This window comes from Anabrus simplex, chromosome 3, assembly GCF_040414725.1.
Source record: "Anabrus simplex isolate iqAnaSimp1 chromosome 3, ASM4041472v1, whole genome shotgun sequence".
Taxonomy (NCBI): domain Eukaryota; kingdom Metazoa; phylum Arthropoda; class Insecta; order Orthoptera; family Tettigoniidae; genus Anabrus; species Anabrus simplex.
Window position 1 is genome coordinate 362519291 of NC_090267.1, and position 25273 is coordinate 362544563.

Genomic DNA, 25273 nt, shown 5'->3' on the forward strand with positions numbered 1-25273 from the left:
AATGATCATCTCTATCATCACTTTCCGCTGTGGTTAATAACTGAAAGATTCTGTGATCGGAAGTAACATCGCTGCAAAAGCAAATAGTTTGCCGATCCGCCATGTTTGTTTACATCACAGAGGAACTCCACAGACGTCTACAAAAGCTCTGTAAATTACTTCCCGAAGCTATAATCTCTGATCAATTAGTTCTACAAAATGCCCAACAGATGGCAGAACATATCAGAGATAAAATTCGCAGTCAAAAGTGAACCGGGAAACTAAAAAGAAAAATTAAAATTCTCGCGCACCGTCTATAGACGGGCGTTGCACTGGTGGACTGGCCACGTCAGCCCATCTATAGGCGGGCGTAGCACTCATCGGGTTAACAGATGATTTGATTTGTATTGATAAGGAGGATTTCATAAATACTTATTTGTAAAGAACAAAGCTCACCCATAGACTTGAAAATGTTACGTCAGTACTGTACTGTCAGAACATAATAGGCCTGCCGTAAAGGAAAATCCATAAAGAACTATGCATTGCATTGTATAGACTACAATGGCTCATTTCTTACCATTTGTATTTGACTCAGATCAGTTAAAATTCCTCAAAATAGTAAGTGGTTATAGCAGTGACTCTAGGGAATAGCTCCCCTTTTAGAGTTTCTCCATCTCAAATTTGAAAAATGTGCCGAGTTGTGGCACGGATCATGGTGGTGGTAGCGTGCGCCTATCCGGACAGTAGGAGATTCAGGTTGTAATCATGACTGCGGTCACATATTTTTTCTAGTCTTCCTCAGTAGATACTCAACAGTAAGCAATTATTGGTGTAGCATTGTGATGCATTGTTCGCACATGAGAAACACCTTAAATTGCATCTGTAGACTAAGTGCCATGTTTTCAAGAAAATCTATGTATTGTGAGTATAAAAATTTTGAAATTTGGTGAGAAGGTACAATCTAGTATCCTACAACATCAGGAATAACATGTTTTGCACAATTATGTTTGCTCGAATTTACACATAAACCTAAAGTTAAATGCGAATATCACATAACTAACTTTTGGCATTTGGTCTAATGATGCATAACTGCATCCAGTTGTGAGAGCCACTCGCTACTTTCCAAATATTTCACCAAATCAAAATGCATTTGTTTAAGAAAGCACGTCACTTCTCGTAATTCAAAGAGACTGGTCTATATTCTCTCTGTAACAACCATCATACTTCAATATGCAACCGTAGCTGCATGTGCGCAGATCCCATATTTATAAAGGTGCAGGAAGTGAATGCCTGCAACTCAGTAAAATTTACCTTTTCATGGCAGAGTTAAGTTTCATGTAACTCTGTGTTCATGTTCTTAGCAACCAAACAATGTCTGTGATGATACAATGCAGCTAGCCAATTTTAGAATTAACTTTACAGATACGCATAATGAACCTACTATTTTTACCTGTTACTGAGGCTGCGCCATGTGTAGAAATACTGACACACCATTGCCACATCAAGACAAATTCAATTCTTATGAAATTGTTGAGTGTATTAAAGATTTCTTCTCCTGTTGTATGGACAAAAAAAAATTTACACTTCAGGATATATAATAATTTATTTAATGCACACAATGTGCAAAGAATTAATTTACATCAATCTTCATTGCAAAAATTTTACGAATAGTTCCATTCGTTGTTTGCAACTTGACACCTGGTATCCGATACAGTGTATGCCACATCTCGACCAGATACATTTCAGACCTGGACCAGGGTATTGTCAAGAATTCCTTTCTTGGCATCAAAATAATGGAAATCATCACCTGGTCATCATTTTCAACATCTATAGACTCGTCAATTTATATGGAAAATTGCATGTCAAACTTGATTCTATCTAGATTAATGCTTTCATGGGCAGTAATTGTATTTATACTGTAATAATAGGCTTTTGGGCTTTAGCTGTGTCACATAACAAGGTGAAATTTCTTATGTTTCACAGAGAAGTTTGCTCTGCGTCTTTAGAGAAAATATCTGTTCACAAGCAAGACTTTCCTAATAATGAAGGTTTGAATTTTAAGAATGCTTTATCATAGATGCTAATCTCGCTCGTCACTAGATCGCTCACTGTGCGCTAGCCTTCCAAGCTCCTAATTAAGATGTTTCTTGTTCCAGAGAGAGAGAGAGAGAGAGAGAGAGAGAGAGAGAGAGAGAGAGAGTGTGTGAAGATAACGGCAAGTTTACCAGGCAAATCAGGGATGAAAGTGTTAGATGAAATAAATATAAATAAAATATAGTATAATGGCCCCAGGTGGATGAGCTCCCTTAAGAGGGTAGTGGATCTTCAGTGGAGGAAATACCACTGGAATCCACAGATAGTAGTAGGCAGCAGTGCTACTTTTCCTGAAGTTAGGTTTGTGGAAAATGATTCCTTCTCAGGCTAATCTGACAACTGCAGGCACAGCTGAGTTAGCGTTCGTGGCTTTAACGTTGCAGGGTACTGATGAGGATAGTCGAACATTGTGCAGACTGTACTGTGATTGTGGCCTACGTTCAGTAATGGAGAAGGCACTAAAAGAAGAAGAAAATGGAAAAAATAAAATAAAGTGCAACACAAGACTGACAAGTTAGAAAAATAGAATAGATCTGAAGATGGAAAGAAAAGTGTGTAGTAGAAAAACTAGAAAAATGAGCGAGAGTCAGGCAGGGGGACATACTACAACAAGGTTGAAGACACATGAGTAAAGATAAGCAAGAATAATACAGTAACAGTTGTGTACAGGTTAGGGGAGTGTGACACATAGCCTAGAGTAAATCACCTTTTGGGAATTAATAGGCACTGCAAAAGATTATATTTAGTATATTAAAACTGTCATGTGTTATATCTTAGTTTCAAGTTCATATCATCATGTTTTATCTTAAATAAGTCCTTTGGAAATACAGTTGAAGATCAAGGCTAGCTATGAATAGTGTTGCCTTTTCTGTATTGCTCTCCCATATATCATGACAGTAAAACTTAGGTGCTGAAACCCTGAAATAAAATTAACACATTCAAACAGAAATAGACATTTGGACCAGAGTCCAAATACATACCACTTAAAACGTTCACTACACGATCCATCGAGTAATTGATCAAAATCGCTGCGGCGGGAGAGACAGCAAGTCTTGCCAAGCCTCCAATAATCTGTTTGCTAGATAAGTATTTGTACAATTTAGTTAATACTTCAGATACTTGCAAAAAAAAAAAAAAAAGAGAGAGAGAGAGAGAGAAAAGATAAGATGCTACTTATAGCTGTAGAAAGCTTGCATGTAGTGTCGATGCATGGATAATTGATTAATTATGAACGAAAGCAATGTTGTTTTTGTCACTTGAAGATAAACTCGCACACGACTGGGTGACTAGTACCGACATCTGTTGGCTTTTCTTTGAACTACGTTACAATACAGGTTGATTCTCGCACTTCAAGTGGTCACTTGACGACATGGATAATAGATACAGCGGTTCGTTTTTTCTCCCTGGAAAAAAAAGTTAACCGGTACCTTCAGTCTTCAACACAGGTAACTGAAATGTTAGTAAAAATGAAGACATGTCATTAGTACCTTTTTGATTGGACTCATGATTTTGGTGCTGTTATTTTGCTCTTCGTGTCTGTTGCAAGATGTTTTCCTTTCTCGTACCAGGAGTTGACATGGTAGAGGTTTAAAACCTCACAGTTGTCAGGTTCAGAGAATAAATCACTCTGACATTCAGATGTAGAAATGGAAATGCTATTGATGGTGTTTTCAGGTGGCGGTGGTGGTTGTGGCAGCATTTTCTTTTCAACAAGGAATTCATGAAAATCTCTTAGAACTTGCCTGTCTAATCCTTAATCGCCTACTACACACATTTTTTACTTCAACTTCACCAAAAGTTACGTTTTTCTGAACATAATATGGCCAATATTTATCCATTCTGGTATTTGTGTATCTTTTGTTAATACATGATTTTTCATCCATCATCTCAGGCTGGTATAGAGCATTTCAGGATCAAGATAGCATTGGCATCTTGCTCTCTTCACCGGGTAACTCCCTTGAATTTCAAATTCTCAGCTGCTCTTCGAGCTTCATGACAGTAGGACCCACTTAAAATTCCTATCTTCAAAGAGAAGAAATTATCTGGATCTTACCTGATGGTTCATGTTTGTGGGTTACTGTAGTCACGTCCTAGTTCGTGAACCGTGGGCAACGGCTGAGTGGCCTAGTAAGTGGTCCTGAGAGTCGGGATACCAGTTGCTATGGAATGGGAGTGGGCATCTCGGACATATTCTGAGTCGTGGCCCTCCTTGTGCTCAGGCGGCTAGGACTATACAATTCACCGGTGGTCCATAACCCGTTAGAGGAGAGATCCTCACTTGGACTATGTGCAAGTAGGGCAGCATCCTGCTTCATGAATTTACTGAGCTCAGAACACTTTAAGCAAGCCTCGGACCTATGGGAGTAATGGAGTCCCACTCCCATTTGACAGGCGAGGGACTCCTTGGAAACAACTTGGCGAACGAAATGGAATTCGATGGGGAGCTGTCAATATTAATGGGGCTTATGGAAGAAAGAAGGTAGAACTGGCTGAGTCAGCAAAGAGGATGCATCTGGATGTGCTAGGAGTAAGTGATATTCAGGTAAGGGGAGATAATGAGGAAGAGATAGGAGATTATAAAGTGTACTTGACGGGTGTTAGAAAGGGAAGGGCAGAGTCTGGGGTAGGGCTCTTTATCAGGAATACCATTGCACGCAACATAGTTTCTGTTAGGCACGTAAATGAGCGAATGATGTGGGTAGATTTGTCAGTGGGAGGAATTAGGACAAGAATTGTGTCCGTGTATTCACCATGTGAGGGTGCAGATGAGGATGAAGTTGACAAGTTTTATGAAGCATTGAGTGACATTGTGGTCAGGGTCAACAGCAAGGATAGAATAGTGCTAATGGGCGATTTCAATGCGAGAGTTGGGAATAGAACTGAAGGATACAAAAGGGTGATTGGTAAATGTGGGGAAGATATGGAAACTAATGGGAATGGGAAGTGTTTGCTGGACTTCTGTGCTAGTATGGGTTTAGTTGTTACGAATACATTCTTCAAGCATAAGGCTATTCACCGCTACACATGGGAGGCTAGGGGTACCAGATCCATAATAGACTATATCTTAACAGACTTTGAATTCAGGAAATCTGTTAGGAATGTACGAGTTTTTTGCGGATTTTTCGATGATACAGACCACTATCTGATTCTGTAGTGAACTAAGTATCTCTAGGCCTAGGGTAGAGAAAGTGAAATCTGTCTGCAAACGAATAAGGGTAGAAAGTCTCCAGGATGAGGAAATTAGACAGAAGTACATGGATATGATTAGTGAGAAGTTTCAAACAGTAGACAGTAAGCAGGTTCAGGATATAGAAAGTGAATGGGTGGCATACAGGGATGCTGTAATAGAAACAGCAAGGGAATGCCTAGGAACAACTGTGTGTAAAGATGGGAAAAGGCGAACATCTTGGTGGAATGATGAAGTGAGAGCAGCTTGTAAACGTAAAAAGAAGGCATATCAGAAATGGCTCCAAACAAGGGCCGAGGCAGACAGGGATTGGTACGCAGATGAAAGAAACAGAGCGAAACAAATAGTTGTTGAATCCAAAAAGAAGTCATGGGAAGATTTTGGTAATAACCTGGAAAGGCTAGGTCAAGTAGCAGGGAAACCCTTCTGGACAGTAATAAAGAATCTTAGGAAGGGAGGGAAAAAGGAAATGAACAGTGTTTTGAGTAATTCAGGTGAACTCATAATAGATCCCAGGGAATCACTGGAGAGGTGGAGGGAACATTTTCTCAATGTAAAAGGAAATCATCATGGTGGTGTGGCATACAGCCAAGCTCATGGGGAGGAGGAAAAGGATGTTGGTGAAATTACGCTTGAGGAAGTGGAAAGGATAGCAAATAAACTCCATTGTCATAAGGCAGCAGGAATAGATGAAATTAGACCTGAAATGGTGAGGTATAGTGGGAAGGCAGGGATGAAATGGCTTCGTAGAGTAGTAAAATTAGCGTGGTATGTTGGTAAGGTACCCTCAGATTGGACAAAAGCAGTAATTGCACCTATCTATAAGCAAGGGAACAGGAAGGATTGCAACAACTATCGAGGTATCTCATTGATTAGTATACCAGGCAAAGTATTCACTGGCATCCTGGAAGGGAGGGTGCGATCAGTCGTTGAGAGAAAGTTGGATGAAAACCAGTGTGGTTTCAGACCACAGAGAGGCTGTCAGGATCAGATTTTCAGTATGCGCCAGGTAATAGAGAAATGCTACCAGAAGAATAGGCAGTTGTGTTTGTTTCGTAGATCTAGAGAAAGCATATGACAGGGTACCGAGGGAAAAGATGTTCTATGGAATTAAAGGTAGATTATTAGAATCAATCAAAGGCATTTATGTTACAATTGGGCTTCAGTGAGAATTGATGGTAGAATGAGTTCTTGGTTCAAGGTACTTACAGGAGTTAGACAAGGCTGTAATCTTTCACCTTTGCTGTTCGTAGTTTACATGGATCATCTGCTGAAAGGTATAAAATGGCAGGGAAGGATTCAGTTAGGTGGAAATGTAGTAAGCAGTTTGGCCTATGCTGACGACTTGGTCTTAATGGCAGACTGTGCCGAAAGTCTGCAGTCTAATATCTTGGAACTTGAAAATAGGTGCAATGAGTATGGTATGAAAATTAGCCTCTCGAAGACTAAATTGATGTCAGTAGGTAAGAAATTCAACAGAATTGAATGTCAGATGGGTGATACAAAGCTAGAACAGGTCGATAATTTCAAGTATTTAGGTTGTGTGTTCTCCCAGGATGGTAATATAGTAAGTGAGATTGAATCAAGGTGTAGTAAAGCTAATGCAGTGAGCTCGCAGTTGCGATCAACAGTATTCTGTAAGAAGGAAGTCAGCTCCCAGACGAAACTATCTTTACATCGGTCTGTTTTCAGACCAACTTTGCTTTACGGGAGCGAAAGCTGGGTGGACTCAGGATATCTTATTCATAAGTTAGAAGTAACAGGCATGAAAGTAGCGAGAATGATTGCTGGTACAAACAGGTGGGAACAATGGCAGGAGGGTACTCGGAATGAGGAGATAAAGGCTAATTTAGGAATGAACTCGATGGATGAAGCTGTACGCATAAACCAGCTTCGGTGGTGGGTCATCTGAGGCGAATGGAGGAGGATAGGTTACCTAGGAGAAAAATGGACTCTGTTATGGAGGGTAAGAGAAGTAGAGGGAGACCAAGACGATGATGGTTAGACTCTGTTTCTAACGATTTAAAGATAAGAGGTATAGAACTAAATGAGGCCACAACACTAGTTGCAAATCGAGGATTGTGGCGACGTTTAGTAAATTCTCAGAGGCTTGCAGACTGAACGCTGAAAGGCATAACAGTCTATAATGATAATATATTTATGTATGTTACTTTATGAGCCTTATGAAGAGATATAGCACCTCCTTGTAGTTCAACACTGAGTTCTGACATACATTACTCCTTGACGCTTATCTCCATTTTTCACCCTGTCGCCACGAGTAATACATAGTATTCTCAAACTGCTGAAATACTTCTGTAACTTGAAGGCACTCAACGAGTATTCAGAATTCTTCCAATCTGATACAGCTGATCAGTCATACGAAGAAAGTTCCCATATTTTAAGCGGCAAGCGTGTCCAGTCGAAAGAGTAATGCTATCGAACTGGATTAATATCACATATTTAATGATACTGTAGATAACTACAGATTAGAGTTAATCTTTTGACACTGACCGATGCCATAATTTGACATCAAGTGATGATGGCAGCCCTTAAGTGTCCTTTTGAACAATAAATCTAAATCTTCACCACAATCTAAAGTTTACAGATATGCATACCGGAGCATACAGGCCGAAGAAAAAGCCCTGGATAGATATAATTCCCTGCATTGCCCTTAAACTCCAGTCGGCACACAACTCCTTTATTGTAGCCATTCACGGCTAGAATCTCAGCATGGATATTAATACAATGCAGCTACATCAATTGAAAAGATGTGTTCGGGAAAGAACAAACATTTCACGTTTAGTCAAGGAAGTATGAGAATTTACTGAATCTACTTCTCCTGAAAAGTTCAAATATTGTGTGGATAGGCTACCGGAGACCTTAGACAAATTGACATGCCTTCACAATGAGAAACATGTCCACCTCGATGACTCTGTGTACACTGCTGATACGAATACATGAGAGGAATACATAGAAACTGCCAAGTGTGCTATCATACACATCACATGAAATGAGAAAACAAATGACAAGTTCGGTGTTGAATATTGGAATAATGGACACACTACTGGTACCATCACTCGCCTCAGCTGTCCCCCCAACCATGTTATACTCCCTCCAATAAAACTGGAACCCTTTTCAGGTGGCATAAAGATATGGGCATACTTCTGGGAACAGTTCTATCAGTCTATCAACAAAGGCTAGTCACTACCCACCATTAATAAACACATATTTCTGTGAGGTTACTTAAGGAGAACGAAAGCACTTGATTGAAGGTATCGGCGTGACAGCCAAGATATATGAAGAAACTAAGACAATTCTTCAATCTCATTATGGCAACAAGAATAGGATCATACAGGCCCACTTAGACTACCTGGAAAGTATTAAGCCCATCCTCTTTGCTACACCTGGAGGAGCTTAATTCTATGTTTATTGATTGTAATTGCTGCATTCAACCTCTACGTACACTCGGGGAAGTCATTAATGCCTACGGCCAATTACTGGCACCGAAGCTCCTTAGAGGATTTCCTGATGACATTTGCTGTTGCTGGATCCTTCATGCCAAATGAGAAGATCTTTCAGAAGATGACATTCTAAAACTGGTGGAATTCCTTGGTGAGGAAGTGGTCGGGGCACTTACCACACCGAAGGCCCAAAGTTAATCTTCCATGTTATCAAGCTAAACCCTTAGAGCAGCAGCTCTTCACGTCTGTGCCATTCCTAAAAGGTCAGAAGAAAAAGTGCCCGAGAGGGCGAAAGAATTTTGTCTCTTTCGTGAATCATACATAGGGCCAATACGCCCAGGATTGTAAAAAAATCAAAGGTGTTACGGAGCAAGAAGAGAGAGTAAAGATAGCTCACCGTTCTTTTCTGTGCCTCAGTTGAGGGCATACAGCATCCAGTTGCGGAAAGAAAGGAAGTGCACAATGTATTAACTGCAAGAAGTCTCGTCATAAATCCATTTGTGATTACGGAAAAAATTCAAATGCCTCACAAGGTCAGACCAACGTTCCGTCTGTAGGCAAAATAAACATCAGTATACCCGGATTTCACATTCTTGCAGACGTTTTTGCATCATAGGACCTACATGGCTTATCAGACTTACTTGGTCCATTCTAGACAGTGGAAGTCAGGCAACACTTATCTCAAGATCAATGATAGATGACTTACAATTTCAAACCACTGACAAACGAGAAGTGACTGTTTGCATATTTGAGTCCCAGACTAATCTCATGTTGGCACAGAATCATTCCGTTCAATATTAAGGGCGTTAGAAAAAATTCTACTGCTGTCTTCAATGCTTATGAAAGTGCACACTCACTTTCATTTCAGCCAGTAGTTCCACAAGTGGCATACCTCAACAAATTGCATTTAGGAGTGATTCACAAGAAAATCTGTCCATGGAGATCTTAATCGGCAGTGATCTTTATTGGAAGATAGTGAAAGATATCTCACCGATTCATATGTCTTAATCGATCATTCTGATTCTGAAAATATTTAGCTGTATCCTAAACGGAAGCCGATCCAAAAAACGTATGTATCCAACTGCTGTGAATTTGATTCATTGGGTTTGCTCACCTTTGAGTGATGAGTTATGACACTTCTTAGAGATGATGGGAATAACAGCAAATTATGATCCAGAAGTAAGAGAGAGGGAGAGAGAGAGAGAGAGAGAGAGAGGTGGCTTCTTCAAGAATTCCAAGCAACCTATCATGCAGAAGATTGATGAAGAGTAGTCTGTGTACCAACAAAACAAAATTTTCTTCCTTCAAGTAACCAAATAAATGCAGAACTTCAATTCAGTACCTTGAGTAAAAGACTTAAAAAAATAATAGCGCTTTGAGTGGCTGATGACCTAGATATTAGGCCCCTTTAAACAATGATCGTTGTCATAATCATCAATAGCACTTTGAAGGAAGTATACTATAAACAAATGCTGACTACATTGTGAAAGAGCAAGTAGAAGTCGCACCTGCTGGAGAGTCGAAGAGCACCTCGTATCTCTCTCATAAAGCTGTGAAGCAAGCAGAATTTGGAAGAACGAAGTGAACTAGAGTTTTCAACACGTCTTCTCATGAAACAAACTCACCTTCTCTGAACGATGCTTTACCGGCAGGCCCAAAACTACTGCCCAGATATTAACTATTCTGTTACAATTCAGACTACATCCCGTGGCCATCATTAGCGATATTACAGAAACATTTCTTCAGGTGGTCTTACATGATGATGACAGGGACTTGACAAGATTTTTGTGGTACAGGTTTAGTCAAGATAGTAATGGAAGATACCACACCACAGTTGGGGTAAGTAACCTATTGCTTCTCTAAGCTACGAGGGCAGATCAGAAAATAAGTTGCACTTCCCAGTTATGGCCATTTATTACACCACCTATACAACAGCAACAGGACTATAACGACATACACTGCAACGTCACTTTTCCACATAGTTTCCAAGAGACTCCAAACATTTCTGCGAACGCACAACCAACTTGTCGATGCCGGATGCATAGAAATTTCCTCCAGCGTTCTGCAACCACTCGGAGACAGCGGCCTTCACCTCCTCTTCGGTCTGGAAACGTCGATCACCGAGCTCCGTTTTGAGCTTACCAAACAGATGAAAGTCACATGGTGCTAGGTCGGGACTGTAGGGTGGATGTTGCCAGACCTCCCACTTGAAACGCTGCAGCAGTTCTCTCGTTTGGCAGGCCTTGTGAGGTGTTGTGTTATCGTGCAACAAAATCACACCGGTGCTCAATTTCCCTCGGCGCTTCTCTTTAATCGCTTTATGCAACTGGTGCAACGTTTGACTTTTGCTCTGGCAACAGACGGCAGTAACGATATAAATGACAAAAAGCTCTGCCCATTAGTTGTGATGCTTTTCGATGAGGGAATCTCCGTACATTATAACGATAATTCTTACAATGTGGAAATCCAACGACAGTACAAGCAAAGGAATATTCTATGTTTTGAATGATGAACTGAAGAAGGGGGGGGATTCCGTGGGATAACTGCATAGGTTTTGCACGCGATAATGCAAATACTATGACTGGTGTTTCCAAAGGTATGAGCTCCCTTATTTGTAAAGAAAATCCTAATCGTGTGCAAGGCTGTGCTTGTCATCTTGTGCACTTAGCTGCTCAAAAGGCGTGCAGTGTTCTTGTAAATGTTAACATTGAACAGTTTTTAATTGATATTTATTACTATTTGCTGAAGAGTTGAAAGAGGCAAAATGCTTTAGAGGTATGCCAGGGAAGTCTTTGGTGAAAAGCCTCACAAAATTTTGAAGTATGTTTTTACCAGGTGGTTATCTCTTCTACAGTATGTATCAAGGGTCTTAGAACAGTGGAACCCTTTAAAAATGCTCTTCTGTGAATCAGATTCAGACAAGGCCTACTCAAAATTTCTGAAAGTTAAGGAACAGTTTGAAAATCCATCTACTAAGCTTTACCTTTTATTTCTCAGCTCTGTTCTTCCACTTGTCAACTCCTTTAAATGTATTCCCCCTGTGGGTGGGGGCGATAGAATAACACCCACGGTATCCCTGCCTGTCGTAAGAGGTGACTAAAAGGGGCCCCAGGGGCTCTGAACTTTGGAGCGTGGGATGGCGACCACGGGGCCCTTAGCCGAGTCCTGGCATTGCTTCCACTTACTTGTGCCCGGCTTCTCACTTTCATCTATCCTATCCGACCTTCCTTGGTCAACTCTTGTTCTTTTCTGACCCCGACGCTATTAGGTTTGCGAGGGCTAGGGAGTCTTTCATTTTCATGCCCTTCGTGGCCCTTGTCTTCCTTTGGCCGATATCTTCATTCTTCGAAGTGTCGGATCCCTTCCATATTTTCCCTCTGATTAGTGTTATATAGAGGATGGTTGCCTAGTTGTACTTCCTCTTAAAACAATAATCACCACCACCACCACTTTAAATGTATTCCTCCAACAAGAGACACCACTTATTCATAAACTTCATTCAAAGTTAAATGAATTTTTTAGTATTGTTCGCTTTGTGAGAGCATCCTCTGTTCCAGAGTCCCATAGTAATTTGCTTGATGTGAAATTTAGTTCTGGTATGTTACAGAAAAGTGACGGTGAGTTGGTCATTGGGGCAAACACAAGGGCCTACATAAGGGCTGTTCAACAAATGGCCAAATAGGGATAAGTTTCTCGAGCATGCTGAAGTTGCTGGTGTTTTCCATAGAAAATCCAAGAGCTTTTTATCGATAGAATTTATGATTGACCGGTTTCCTAAAATTTTGTCATCAGAAGACATTGATTCTTTGGAAAAAGAGTTTAGTTGTTTCCAGTTTGATGGATTCCCTTTTGACAAGGAGGAAATGGCCGACAGACTTCGGTTCTATATATCGAAGATCACTGAAGCTTCAGGAATAAGGAAATACCCTTCACTGAGTAAGCTAATGATGCCTATTCGTCTGGTACCCCATAGCGATGCTCCAGTGGAAAGAGTTTTTAGTGTTGTGAAGGAGAACATGACTGAATTCTGTGCTAATATGAACACCGAACTGTTAAGTGCTCTGTTAGTTCAGAGGATAATATATAAGTAATAATAATAACAACGTAAACGTTTCCACCTTTTCAATACTAAAATATATTCACAAAATTATAAATTACACGGTACTAGTTTCGACCCATCTAGGGGTCATCATCAGCTGTATTGGAGCAAAGATCACTTTTGGTGAAATTCTAAGAAAATGTTATTTTAAAGAATAACAAGTGAAATGAGATGTTATTATGGTAATAGTTAATAATACAGGGAATATACATACTAAGGGGTTTTTAACAAAGAATAAAGTATAAATGGGGTGTTGTAAAAAATATAATCATGGAAATCAGTAAGTTCTTGTATTCAAATGACATATATAAAATTATATATGGCTTCGGAAGAGGGCTTAAGGTGGGGCTGAAGGGTGCGGGAGAAAGTGTAATTGTCTTGGAAAAGTACCTTTGATTAAATTTAGGATTGAGTTTAGGTTGGCTGCATTATTGTTTCTGAGGAAAGTGATAAATAGATCGAAGAGTATGTTGGGTTTCTCTGAGATTTCATTGAGATTGTGACTGGCATTAAATTACTACATACACCTAGACCAATACTTTAATGCCAGTCACAATCTCAATGAAATCTCAGAGAAACCCAACATACTCTTCGATCTATTTATCACTTTCCTCAGAAACAATAATGCAGCCAACCTAAACTCAATCCTAAATTTAATCAAAGGTACTTTTCCAAGACAATTACACTTTCTCCCGCACCCTTCAGCCCCACCTTAAGCCCTCTTCCTAAGCCATATATAATTTTATATATGTCATTTGAATACAAGAACTTACTGATTTCCATGATTATAATTTTTACAACACCCCATTTATACTTTATTCTTTGTTAAAAACCTCTTAGTATGTATATTCCTTGTATTATTAACTATTACCATAATAACATCTCATTTCACTTGTTATTCTTTAAAATAACATTTTCTTAGGATTTCACCAAAAGTGATCTTTGCTCCAATACGGCTGATGATGACCCCTAGATGGGTCGAAACTAGTACCGTGTAATTTATAATTTTGTGAATATATTTTAGTATTGAAAAGGTGGAAACGTTTACGTTATTATTATTACTTATATATTATTCTCAGTTCAATACGGACCAAAAACATGAAATTCATAACCATTAATAGTTCAGAGGATGCACATATCAAAAGAAAAAGCATGTCACCATTGTACCTTCACCAAACAGGAACTACAAGCTGCTAAGGGGGCAACTACAGCACTCCACAAAAGAAATGATCCTTCAACCTCCACTCAGATATGTACTGCAGATCACCTGTTGCTCTAGCAGGTAAGAATCATACGTTGGTTATATGCCAGTCATGGAATATGTTACATCTGATTGAATTGTATGTTATTCATTGATTCTTCAATGATATGTAAGTCAGGGAGATCTCGGGGGGGGGGGATCTATTACCCCCTGGTGCCCTAATGGCTGCATTACTAATTACCTTCCTTGAAAGTCGGCATGTCTGTATACCTATTTTACTCTTTCGATGGAAAGAATTTTAGTTCATTTAATTTTTTTTTGTTTTTTTCCAAAATTAGGGTGCGGGGATTATTCGCGTAAATACGGTAATTGAAATCAAATGCAATTTCCATCCTTTGTTATTGTTCTTGGAGGAGGCTACTTGAAAAATAAAACTTGCTCTTCAGTGTATATACATATTTTTTGCAGCAAGACATTACCTATTCCAGAGGCCTAAGGAGTCTTTCATTATCATGCGCTTCATAGTCCGTGTCTTTCTTTGGCCAACACCACCTTTTTTGAAGTGTTGGACCGCTTCAGTTTTTTCACTGTGATTATTGTTAATGGATAGGATGATTCCCCAGTTGTACTTCCTCTTAAAACAGTAATCATCATCACCACCACCACTAAGCATATATGGATTTTTTTACTTTATACTCTTTGACCAACACTCTGAGAACATAAACACAAATAACACCATCCAGTATACACATACCAGTAATGAATGGTTAGCAACTCATTCAGACTTTCATTTAGTACACATAATTGAACTAGGGCAGGCAAGTCCTGTGCTGTTGTTATTCAGTTTTCTGTGAGACAGAATAATGCCCTTTGTGTGTGCATACACTCAGACAACGTTGCCTTCCTTCCTTCTTAATTAGTCTTGTTCCTCATGGAACGTGAGGCATCAACAAAGCATCTCCATCTGGTCGTGTTGACAGCCAGCCTCTTTCGCTCACTCAAGGTCTTGCCTTCTTCCATTGCTTCCGTGTGAAGAGATCTTGGCCACATTTGCTTGGGTATCCCTCTCTTCCGTTTACCTTGCGGGTTCCAGTCCAGTGCCACTCTCTCTCACTTGCTTTGTTTTCCTTCCTCATTGTATGCCCGATCCAATTCCACCGCTCTGTCTTTATGACCATCCCATTCTCTCCCATCCTATTCCAGAGTTCATGGTTGGAGATTAGTTCTGGCCATTAAATGTTAAGAATCCTTTGTAAGCAGCGGTTAACGAAGTTCTGCATCTAGGAGGTAATTACTCCAGTCACTTTCCAAGTCTCAGACCCATATAAGAGAACAGACTTGACATTACTTCAGAAGATGGAGAGTTTGGTCCTGATAGGTATTCTGTTTTTCTTCAACACAGGATAGAGCCGAACTAAAGCACCATTTGCTTTTCTAATGCGCTGCGGAATGTCCTGTGCAGCTCCTCCGTCTTTGGTGATTACACTGCCCAAATAACTGAAGCTATCCACATACTCAATATATTCACCATTGAAAACAAATAGGTCTAATTTTTAGGTGTTAATACTTAAGGGCCTTGGTCTGCTTTGAGTTGATCGTTAGTCCCACCTGTTACCCTTCTCTACCAAATTTTTGAGCTTTGCTTGCACTTCCCCATATGCCTCAGACAGAAGACAAAAATCATCAGCAAATTCCAGATCTCCGAAGCCTTTTAGCTAATCCCCATTGGAGACCATGTTTCAAATTACAAATCATGTTCCGCATTATCGCGTATTCACAACCAAGAACATAGTTAGCGACAGAGTATACCCTTGACATACTCCTGAACGTGCAGAATAGGCTCAGTTACATGGCCCTTATAATTGACTATATGTGTAATCATGGTTTCTGGAATGTGATGAATAATTTCTGATGCCACTCTGTAATGCTTCACTTCCTGCCACATGGCTTCTCTGATGATCCAGGCAAAAGCTTTCTCAAAGTTAACAAACACTGCGTAGAGGCGAGATGATCATTCGGCACACTGCTCCAGAATTATCCTCAAAGTTTTTATTTGGTCGATGGAGTGATTTGGACAGAAGCCTGCCTGTTCTCATCGGAGCCTCAAGTTGACATACTCTTCAATTCTTTTCAGCAAAACCCTGTTGAAGACTTAGCTAGTGGTTTGAGAGAAGTGTAATGCGCCTCCATTTTTTACAATTTGACGTATCCCCCTTCTCTGGGAATTTGACCGACGACCCACATCTCTAGTATGTCGACATTTCTCCATTAATCCATACCTTCCCGAATAGAGGCTGAAATTTATTGGCAGTAGTATCCGTACCAATCATGACTTCTGATGGAATGTTGTCAACTCCTGCTCCTCACCAATATGCAACTCTCTGCGCCTTCTTGATCTCCTCTACTGTCAGAATGCAGGTTTTAATCTTTGGGTCAAGCTGAATCATCTCCTCCTCCTTCTTCGCCCATATCTGACTCATCTTGCAGGTAGCGGTTTAGAGCTGCAGAAAAATGTTCCTGCCATCGCCTCAGTTGATCCTCAGGGTTAGTTAAGAGGATTCCATCTTTGTTTCTGACTGGACCGTTTTTCTGCATTGGCATCTTTGCAAGAATCCTGGTGATCTATAGAGTTCTTTGAGATTTCCCCTGTTGGCTGCCTTTTCTGCCTGTTGAGGCAGGTCACCTATTCCAGTTCCTTTCATCCCTCCTCACACTTCTCTTAGCTTCCGTATCTTTTGCAGCATGTTTTGATTGCACTTCTGCCTTTCTTGCTCATGTCTTTCATGTGTTCATTGCCTCCTTTATCTTTCTCCCCTCTCTCTGATTTTCCGTGTCTGTTTGGTCATCCAGTCCTCTTTTTCTTCCTATCCTTAAAACCCAGAATATTTTCACTTGCAGTACTTCCGTAAAGGTAGATTTAATCTTCAACTGTTTCATCCTCCACCTCAGTGAGTGCTTGAAATCTATCCTGAAGATTTCCTTCATCTGTCATCCTTTAGTTTTCCAACATCATACTGCTTTCGTTTCTGTTCTGTCCCCATTTTCTGTGCCTGAGTCTTCATTCTAAAGGCAGCCACAACATGATGATAATCACTACAGATGTCTGCATCTCTCTTATTCCCCCATCCAACAGTTAATGCCTCCACCTTCATCCATTGGCCACAAGATCTATCTGATTCTCTGTCCTGTCATCCAGTGATACCCAGGTCACTTTATGTCAGTCTGTATGTGGAAATGCAGTACCACCAAAACCAGATTGTGTCTGGCTCAGATGTCCACTAAGAGCTGTCCATTCTCTTTTCATTGTCCTAGGCCATGCCTTCCCATGATGCGCTCAAATCCTTCATTATCCTTGCCAACTATTGCATTCAAATCCTGCAACTATAATAATGCCCATCCTATTCTGTTTCTTAATCATGCTATTTAGATGCATATAAAATGCCTCTTTGTCTTCTTCCTTTGCTGTCTCGGTGGGTGCATAGCACACTATCATCATTCTTATATTGGTCTTGAAACTTGCCACAGTTATCCTTGCAAATACTGGATACCGCTGCATTAGGCTTCTCTTGGCCTCCTTGTCCATCACTATACCCACCATTTCACAACTCACTCCATCGCCTTTGGGTTTTCCAAAATATTTAAATGTAGCTCCGTCTTGGTTGGCCAATTCCCCAAACTTGCTCCATCTTACTTCACTTAATCCTAGGATGTTCAGGGCATAACTCTCCATACAAGCCTATCGTACTCTTACACATTTCTGCAGAGTTCTCACATTCCATAAACCAATTTTTGTTACCTTCTTCAAGCCAAAAGTAGCCGTCTTTGCATCAGTTTGATTTCTTTTTGTTGATGATTCTGTAATGGCTTAAATTAAGGTTGTGAAAATTATTACCCCACAGCACCCGAGCCTGGTGGTGAGGCTGCTATCTGAAGCCTCCAGGCATGCTGTTTTCTGTTGGGATTATCTCCCTTAGTTTTTGAAGATCTGTCTTCACCATGAGGTAGTGGTTTCCCTCTTCATTTAACCTTAGGATGGAGGGTTGCCAACTTCGCCGTACCAAAGGTTCCTTCTCCGCCTCAGTTGCTATTAAGTACTTCACCGAAGCCGCGTTAGCCATTACTTTTCAGGGTTCCTGTAAGGCTTTCACAGCTACTGTTCCGCTTCTGGGGTGCACAAGTCCCCACTGTACTTCGCCCTTACAGGTTATCCCCTACTTCATACCGTTGTCCCTCTCCCACAATGCGGACAACGGATTGGAGTTAATGGGAGATGGCCAGCGTTGTAATATATCATAATTCCTTCCCTTTGGCATCCCTTACCAAGGGGATTGTATGATCAGGACTATGAATAGGGAAATGGTAGTGGCAGCTAGGACTGAGTTTAGTGGACGACTATGCATATCGTCCTCATTCATCAAGGGCTGAGAAGAAATGGATGCAGAAGAACTACAAAATATTAGCCCACAGAAAGTTTAGATCATAGCTTTACAAAAGACCTTCTTGCTGGGAGCAAAAATTCTTCACTTATGTTCTTAAACTGTTTATGTGTGGCTCGGACAGTTCAGGCGCTGGCCTTCTTTCCCCAACTGGGCAGCTTATATCATTGCTCAGTCTGGTGGTATTTGAAGGCGCTCAGATACATCAGCCTCATGTCGGTAGATTTACTGGCACGTAAAAGAACTCCTGTGGGACAACATTTTAGCGCCTTGGCTTCTCAATAAAACCATAAAAATTACTTAGTCGGATGTAAAAACAATTACAGAAAGCTGTGTAGCTTCTGAACTCCAATCCCCAACCTCCTTCACCTCCAATTCAGGAAAATATTTTTTCCTCTCTGTTTGCAGCACAACCATTGCATCTTCACATGGGGTCCACAGAACAGCTGGTTCAGTTTAGGGCTTTTCCAGGGATTGCGAGACCAATCTTCCTGCCACCACATGCTCATCGTTAGTAAAATCCCTTCCTAAAGTTACAGAGCATTCAAGTTGGAAATTGCATGTGTAGAGCACTATGTCAGCACATGTTTATGGCATATCTGGTACCTTTCTTTGTTTGCGTTTTTCCACCACTCCCCTTCCACAGCCATGTTCCAGTCTAGATCCCATTATTTTTGTTGCGCCAGCATCATCATCTGCATCTTCTTCTGTCTTTCTCTTCTTTTGTTCCTATATTTTTTTGTCATTCCTTCTTTATTTAACATGTCCAAATTTCAAATTTCTTTTCATTTTATCACAACAGATTATTGTTTCTCATTATAGTGTGTGAAGCTGGCTCGAAAGGACGAAACTTGAGGAAAAGGACGCGAAATCAACCTGATAAGGTAAGATGCTATACTCTTCAATTTCTAGACATGGTAACTGGCATTTCAATAGAAGTAGCAGCATGTTGACATTAATAGAATTTTACTGCGCACTGCTGGTGGTTGTAATTTTCATTAATTTATTTAGTTTCCACAGGCTGTACAATTACATTTTGTTAACCGAGTCTTTAGCCCGAAGTCTGGTTGTTTCCTAAACACCTCCACCGTTAGCTATCCTAGACAGCCTAGGCTTCATTGAAGAAGCATACTAGAGAAATGAGGAGTGAGGTAGTTTCTTCTCGGAGTCAGTAGGTGCTTGTGCATATCAGTCTGCCAAAATTCACTGAAATGGATGCACCAGTCAACCCTACGAGTGACATTTTCATACCATTCTTATCAGGGAATGGCTGCATAGAGAACAGTATTACTAACCCCTTGACACCTACCTCCATACGACATATAGACCACGTTTTCTTCACATGCTGCTATAGATGTTGATTCCCAAAGGGAATCAGAAATATTCTTCACATGCTGCCGACTTTCACGTGCAGTATTGACACCTGTAGGCCTAATTTAATTTTTGTTCTAGCTTGTAAAGGTTTGAAGTTGTAGAGACAGAAATGGTACATTTTTGAAGCAAAAGATCTCTGCCATCTTTCTATGTTTGAAGGTTGTTTTTCCCCATTGAGTTGGTGTGGATGCTGGTGAGGGGATATATTGCACATAGTAATAATATTTATTTATTTACATATTTTATGCCCCCATTGGAGCATTGAAATCAATACAATTGAGTTAATTTCTTCTTTTTCTTCTCCTAGAACTTCCTCATCCTCTCCGACCTGGAAGCCCTTTGTGTGTGCGATATAGTATATTGTTTCCGTTCAACTGTTTTTAGTTTGAGACGTATGCTTTTGTTCTTCAGAATCCTCTTCTCTTTTCTGTCTTTGATTTGTTTCCGAGTTATACCCAATTCTTCCAAATCATCCTGAACTTCTTTGAACCAATTATTATTGATTTTATTCTTCAAAAAGTAATCAAATAGTTGTTTCAATATCCTGGTGTCTGGTAATCTTGATATGTTACAGAAAAAGGAAATTCTCTTATGCATTGTAGATATTATTGATTCACATTCACTATAGACAATGTTGTTAGGCAACAATCTCCACTGTCCATCAACTTGGTGTTTTTTAATTAATAATTGTTCTAAGAATTCGTCTCTCACTTTTCTGTAATTTGTCTGTTGTCATTTAATTTGAATAAAGTTTCACTAGCATATGTTGCCTCTGGTTTAACCACGGAATTATAGTGTTTCAGCTTAGCCTTTATCGAAAGAGATTTTTTATTATTTTTTATAGGGTGCCCAGGTAAGTCTTTGTGCTTGTTTAAATTTAGTTGTTCTGTGTTCTATTGCTTCTTTTTCATTTGTGTTCCATGTTATTATTTCCCCAAGATATTTAAATTTCTGAACAATTTTAATCTCTTTATTACTGTTCAGTTGAATAACTGGTAAATCAATTTTAAAATTTGGCATTTCTGTTTTTTCAAATGAAATTTGTAATTCCATTTTTTAGCTATAATTTCTAGTTGTTCAATTCTAAATTTAGCCTGTTCTATTTTGCAAGTAATGCTAAATCGTCCGCAAAACCAAGGCAGTCGAGTTTAATATTTCTACCGATCTGATAGTTGATAATAATAAAAATCATCAGGACATCAATAATGCTCCAGTGGTTATATGTGGTATGCCTTTATTCATCACATGGTGACAGAAGAACCCTGATTCTGGGAATGAAATGGTCTGTACGATATGACTGTCAACTATCTTGTCATTATCTGAATGATACCAGCAGCAGTGAGAAAAAGGAGAGAGGAATCCTACTTGGAAGTTCTTCCTTTATCAGATTCTAATATTAGTTCAAATACATTTTTAATTTTCATAAATATTGCTGTTTCAAAACTATATTTCCCTTCTAGAATTTGATTTTATTGAATTTTTAAATATGTAAAACGATTTTTTCGTTATGTGCTGTTGTGAATTATTTATCACATATTCACGTTTTGGGTATAAATTAAATCCACCAACAGTCTGTAATTTTTCTTTTCTGAGAAGTTAAATATCCTGATATAATTTGTCATTTGCTTGTTTGTTCCTCACAAACAATGAATATAATTTTTTTTCTCCAAGCTTCAACCCCTTAAAGGAGAGTAGACCAAATATAACATTTCAACATTCACTGCCGAAGTTATAAATTTAATGCATCATGACACAAATATGTCATCTTCCTGAATGTTGATCTTCCAATTTCTATTCGGCTCTTAATTTCTAGATCTGGGTTCAAATCATCTGTTATCCAACAACCAAGATATTTAAGTTTATTTACTTGTTGAATTTTTTTGGTCTTTAAGTTTCATAGTAACATTATTTCTTCCTCTAGGGGCTGCCTGGCCGAGGCGGTAAAGGCGTGCTCGGTTCGCCCGGAAGGACGTGGGTTCGAATCCCCGCCAGGAAGTCGTAAAATTTAAGAAACAAGATTTCCACTTCCGGAGGTGCATATGGCCCTGAGGTTCACTCAGCCTACACCAAAAATGAGTACCAGGTTAATTCCTGGGGGCAAAGGCGGCCGGGCGTGGAGCTAATCACTCTACCCCATCATGTGCCGAGGTTAACAATGGTGGAAGCCTTTACCTTCCACTCCTCCAAGGGCCTTCATGGCCTGAGCGGAGGTGACTTTGCTTTGCTTATTTCTTCCTCTGCTGAAAACCATTAGTTTATTTTTTTTTTTTTTTTTTAATGTTTAGACCCATGTCCTCCCCAGGAATAGTTGCAAGCTTTCAACATTATTACCAAGAATTACTGTCATCTGCATATCGCAAATTACTTATTAATTCTCCATTTACTTTAATTCCCACTTCCAAATCGACTGATGCTGCTGTAAATATCTCATCTGAATAGATGCTAAACAATAATGGAGACAAAACACAGCACTGACGAACTCCTCGTCGGATTTCTTTGTAGTCCATTGTAACATCATCAACCTTCACCACAGCCTTCTGATGCCAATACAGGTTTTCAATAATTCTTATATCTTTATCATCAATTCCAGTTTGCTGCAGTAGTCTAGTGAGTTCGGTATGTTTTACTCTATCAAAAGCCTTTTCATAATCTATGAAACAGGTGAAGGCATCCTTTTATAGATCCCAACATTCTTGAAGAAGAGTCGTTAAACTGAAATAGCCTCACGAATTCCATATCCATTCCGAAATCCAAACTGGGTATCATCCGGGTTTTGCTCACATTTCTTCCTTATTCGAGCATGGATAACTTTCAAGGAAGATTTTAAGAAATGGCTCATTAGGCTAATGAGATGATATTCACCACATTTTTTTTTTAGGTTGTTTTCTTTGGAAGGGGAATGAAAGTAGAGGTTATCCAATCTTGAAGTAATTCTCCGGAGTTATAAATGTTATTAAAAGGGTCCACTATCTTATTAATTTGCTCTTCATTGATAAGTTTCATAACTTCAGCTGGAATTTCATCTGGGCCTAAAGCTTTCCTATCTTTTAATTGGCTTACTTCATGAATTACCTCAGATTTCAAAATGCTTGTTTGATTATCATAGAAGAGTTCTATATATTCTTCCCATATCTTAATTTTGTCAAGATGATTTATAATAGGTTTCCTTGAATTATCTTCTAGAACAAGAGGCATCTTCCTTCTGAAAGTTCCAGTTCCTTCTATAATTTTGTGCATATTGAAGGTATCGTGTTTTTCTTCCCAATTTTCAAGGTTTCTGCATTTTCAATCATTTAATTTTATTTTCTGTTTGCTTTTAATTTGACCATGTATTTGACAGTATTGAGCCTTAGTGTTCTTAGCTTTTCTGCGTTCTTCCATTAAGATATCATCCATCATCCACTTCTTTTTTCTTCTGTTATCAGACTGTAGATATTTCTTCTTTACTTTCTGTATAGCCTTTTTTACTTCCTCCCACTGGTTTTGCACCATTTGATTATTGAATGATACTTAGCTCTTCATTAATTACTTTTGCAACTTCTTGTTTAATATCACTGTTTACCAGTTTTCTTTGGTCAATTTGGTTGGAATGTTCTGATTTCTGTGAAACTTTCAATTTCAGTTGTACATGATTATGACCAGAACCTATATCTGCTCCTGGGTATGTAATACCTCTTTTCATGAAGTTTCTGAACCTGTTATTTATGTGGATGTAATCAATTTGGTTCCTTGTAGCAACATCATGTTCACTGTCACCATGTGAAACCCAGGTGTATAATCGACGATCAGGAAGTTGATACCATGTGTTTGTAATAACCATTTCATTTTCTTGACAAAATTCATACAACCTATCCCCGCGTTCATAGGATTCTCCGAGTCCCCAATTTCGTACCAAATTTCCTCGTCGGCCCTTGCCTATTTCGGCATTTAAATCTCCCATTATTACCTTTATGCTATCCTTTTGTGTTGATTCCAGAATGTTTTGCAAGCTTTCATAGAATCTCTCCACCTCAGTGTCATACTTTTTATCTGCTGTTGGCTCATTTACTGGTATTATATTAATCTTGAAGGGTTGTCCATGTAGTTGTAAAAGCATGGCTCTGTCTGATATTGGGACAAAATTGGGACATATTTCACAAATTCTGATTTTACAAATATTGCTAGATCATTTCTGTGACTTATATCTGTTTCAGGACTGCCAGAATAATATAGATTTCCATCTTCCCTTTGACAGGTACCTTTACCTGGCCACCGTATTCATTTCTTTAACCATGTTACCTAGTTTGCCAGCCATGAACAAACTTCTTACATTCCATGTTGCTAATCTTGTGTTGGACTTCATTACTTTTAGCCAGGAGATTCTTCACACCCCCTGCCCACCAAAGGGCTGCCTGGGACTAGGGGGCCATTATTTCATTAACTCTCTCCATAACGATATCCTGGGGAAAATATACTAGAGTGGTTTCCTGTTGCCTTCTCTGGTTACTATTCAGCCGCCCCTAACGTGGGGAACAGACGCTGTTGGTAGCCACCCCTAACATAACATACAGCGCAACCGAATGGGGTACAGTGGCATTTCCTCCACTGAGGGACCATTACCCATCTAAAGGAGCTCATACACCCTAAGATGTTGGCCTCTTTAGGGTGCTAGATTATTTCCCACCGCCCAACACTTGGCGTTGAGATGCTGGCTGTACGGTCTACTCCATTACCATAGCCGGATAACCTGGCCAGACCACTAATGCTCGTACAGTGATTATTCTAAGTTGAAATTGCGAAGTATGCATAATGCGTTCAAGTACACCAGCTATAAAACTTCCAGCGTGAAGCATAGGATTTATATGCCATGGAACTTCTGGCTTGTGCCGAGCTACATGCTGCCCAGAATCATCCTCTGTTACATTTAATTTAAAATATGCTTAATTGAGATAAAATGAAGCTTACAATGGCAACAGATGTATTCGTATAATACCTAAAGGACTGCTTACATTTCAAGACGACCATGAGAATTCTATGGTCCATAAAAGGAGAATTATTGAGGTTTATCCAATGTGGATGGGCTATGACACAGTATTCACTATCTGGCTATATAAGCACAGAGAAGTTAGAGCATTCATTTGGTGCTTTGCTTAGTAGTCAGGCCGCTGAAAGCCAGAACTTGCTGTTCGCGTAACCTAGTGTGAGATACTAAGTGAACTATCAGCACTGTCAATTCGCGAACTTAAACCTTTAAACTTTTTTGGTTATGTAACACTAAAGTGATACAGTACGAGGGTAATCCCATAAATAAGGTCTCCTATTTTTTAATAAATACAGAACTCTATTCACGTGGCTGTTGGTCACAAAATTGTGAAGAGTGTTTCCTGCACTCGCATATAAACATGCGCATGCCGCACTGAGGCACTCAGTCTTGGCTCGGCAGCTGTTGAGAATGGAGCTCCC

The 25273-nt window shown here is 39.6% G+C and overlaps 1 protein-coding gene across 4 annotated transcripts in view; it reads left to right on the forward strand.

Moving 5' to 3' along the window:
- The window catches only part of LOC136867343 (myosin heavy chain, embryonic smooth muscle isoform), a 543017-nt gene that overhangs the window by 344827 nt on the left and 172917 nt on the right, over nt 1-25273 (forward strand). For all 4 annotated transcript variants that reach the window (XM_067144510.2, XM_067144513.2, XM_067144511.2 and 1 more), the window contains exon 14: nt 19280-19341. In XM_067144510.2, the coding sequence (XP_067000611.2) occupies nt 19280-19341 (62 nt within the window). The remainder of the gene's footprint in view (nt 1-19279; nt 19342-25273) is intronic.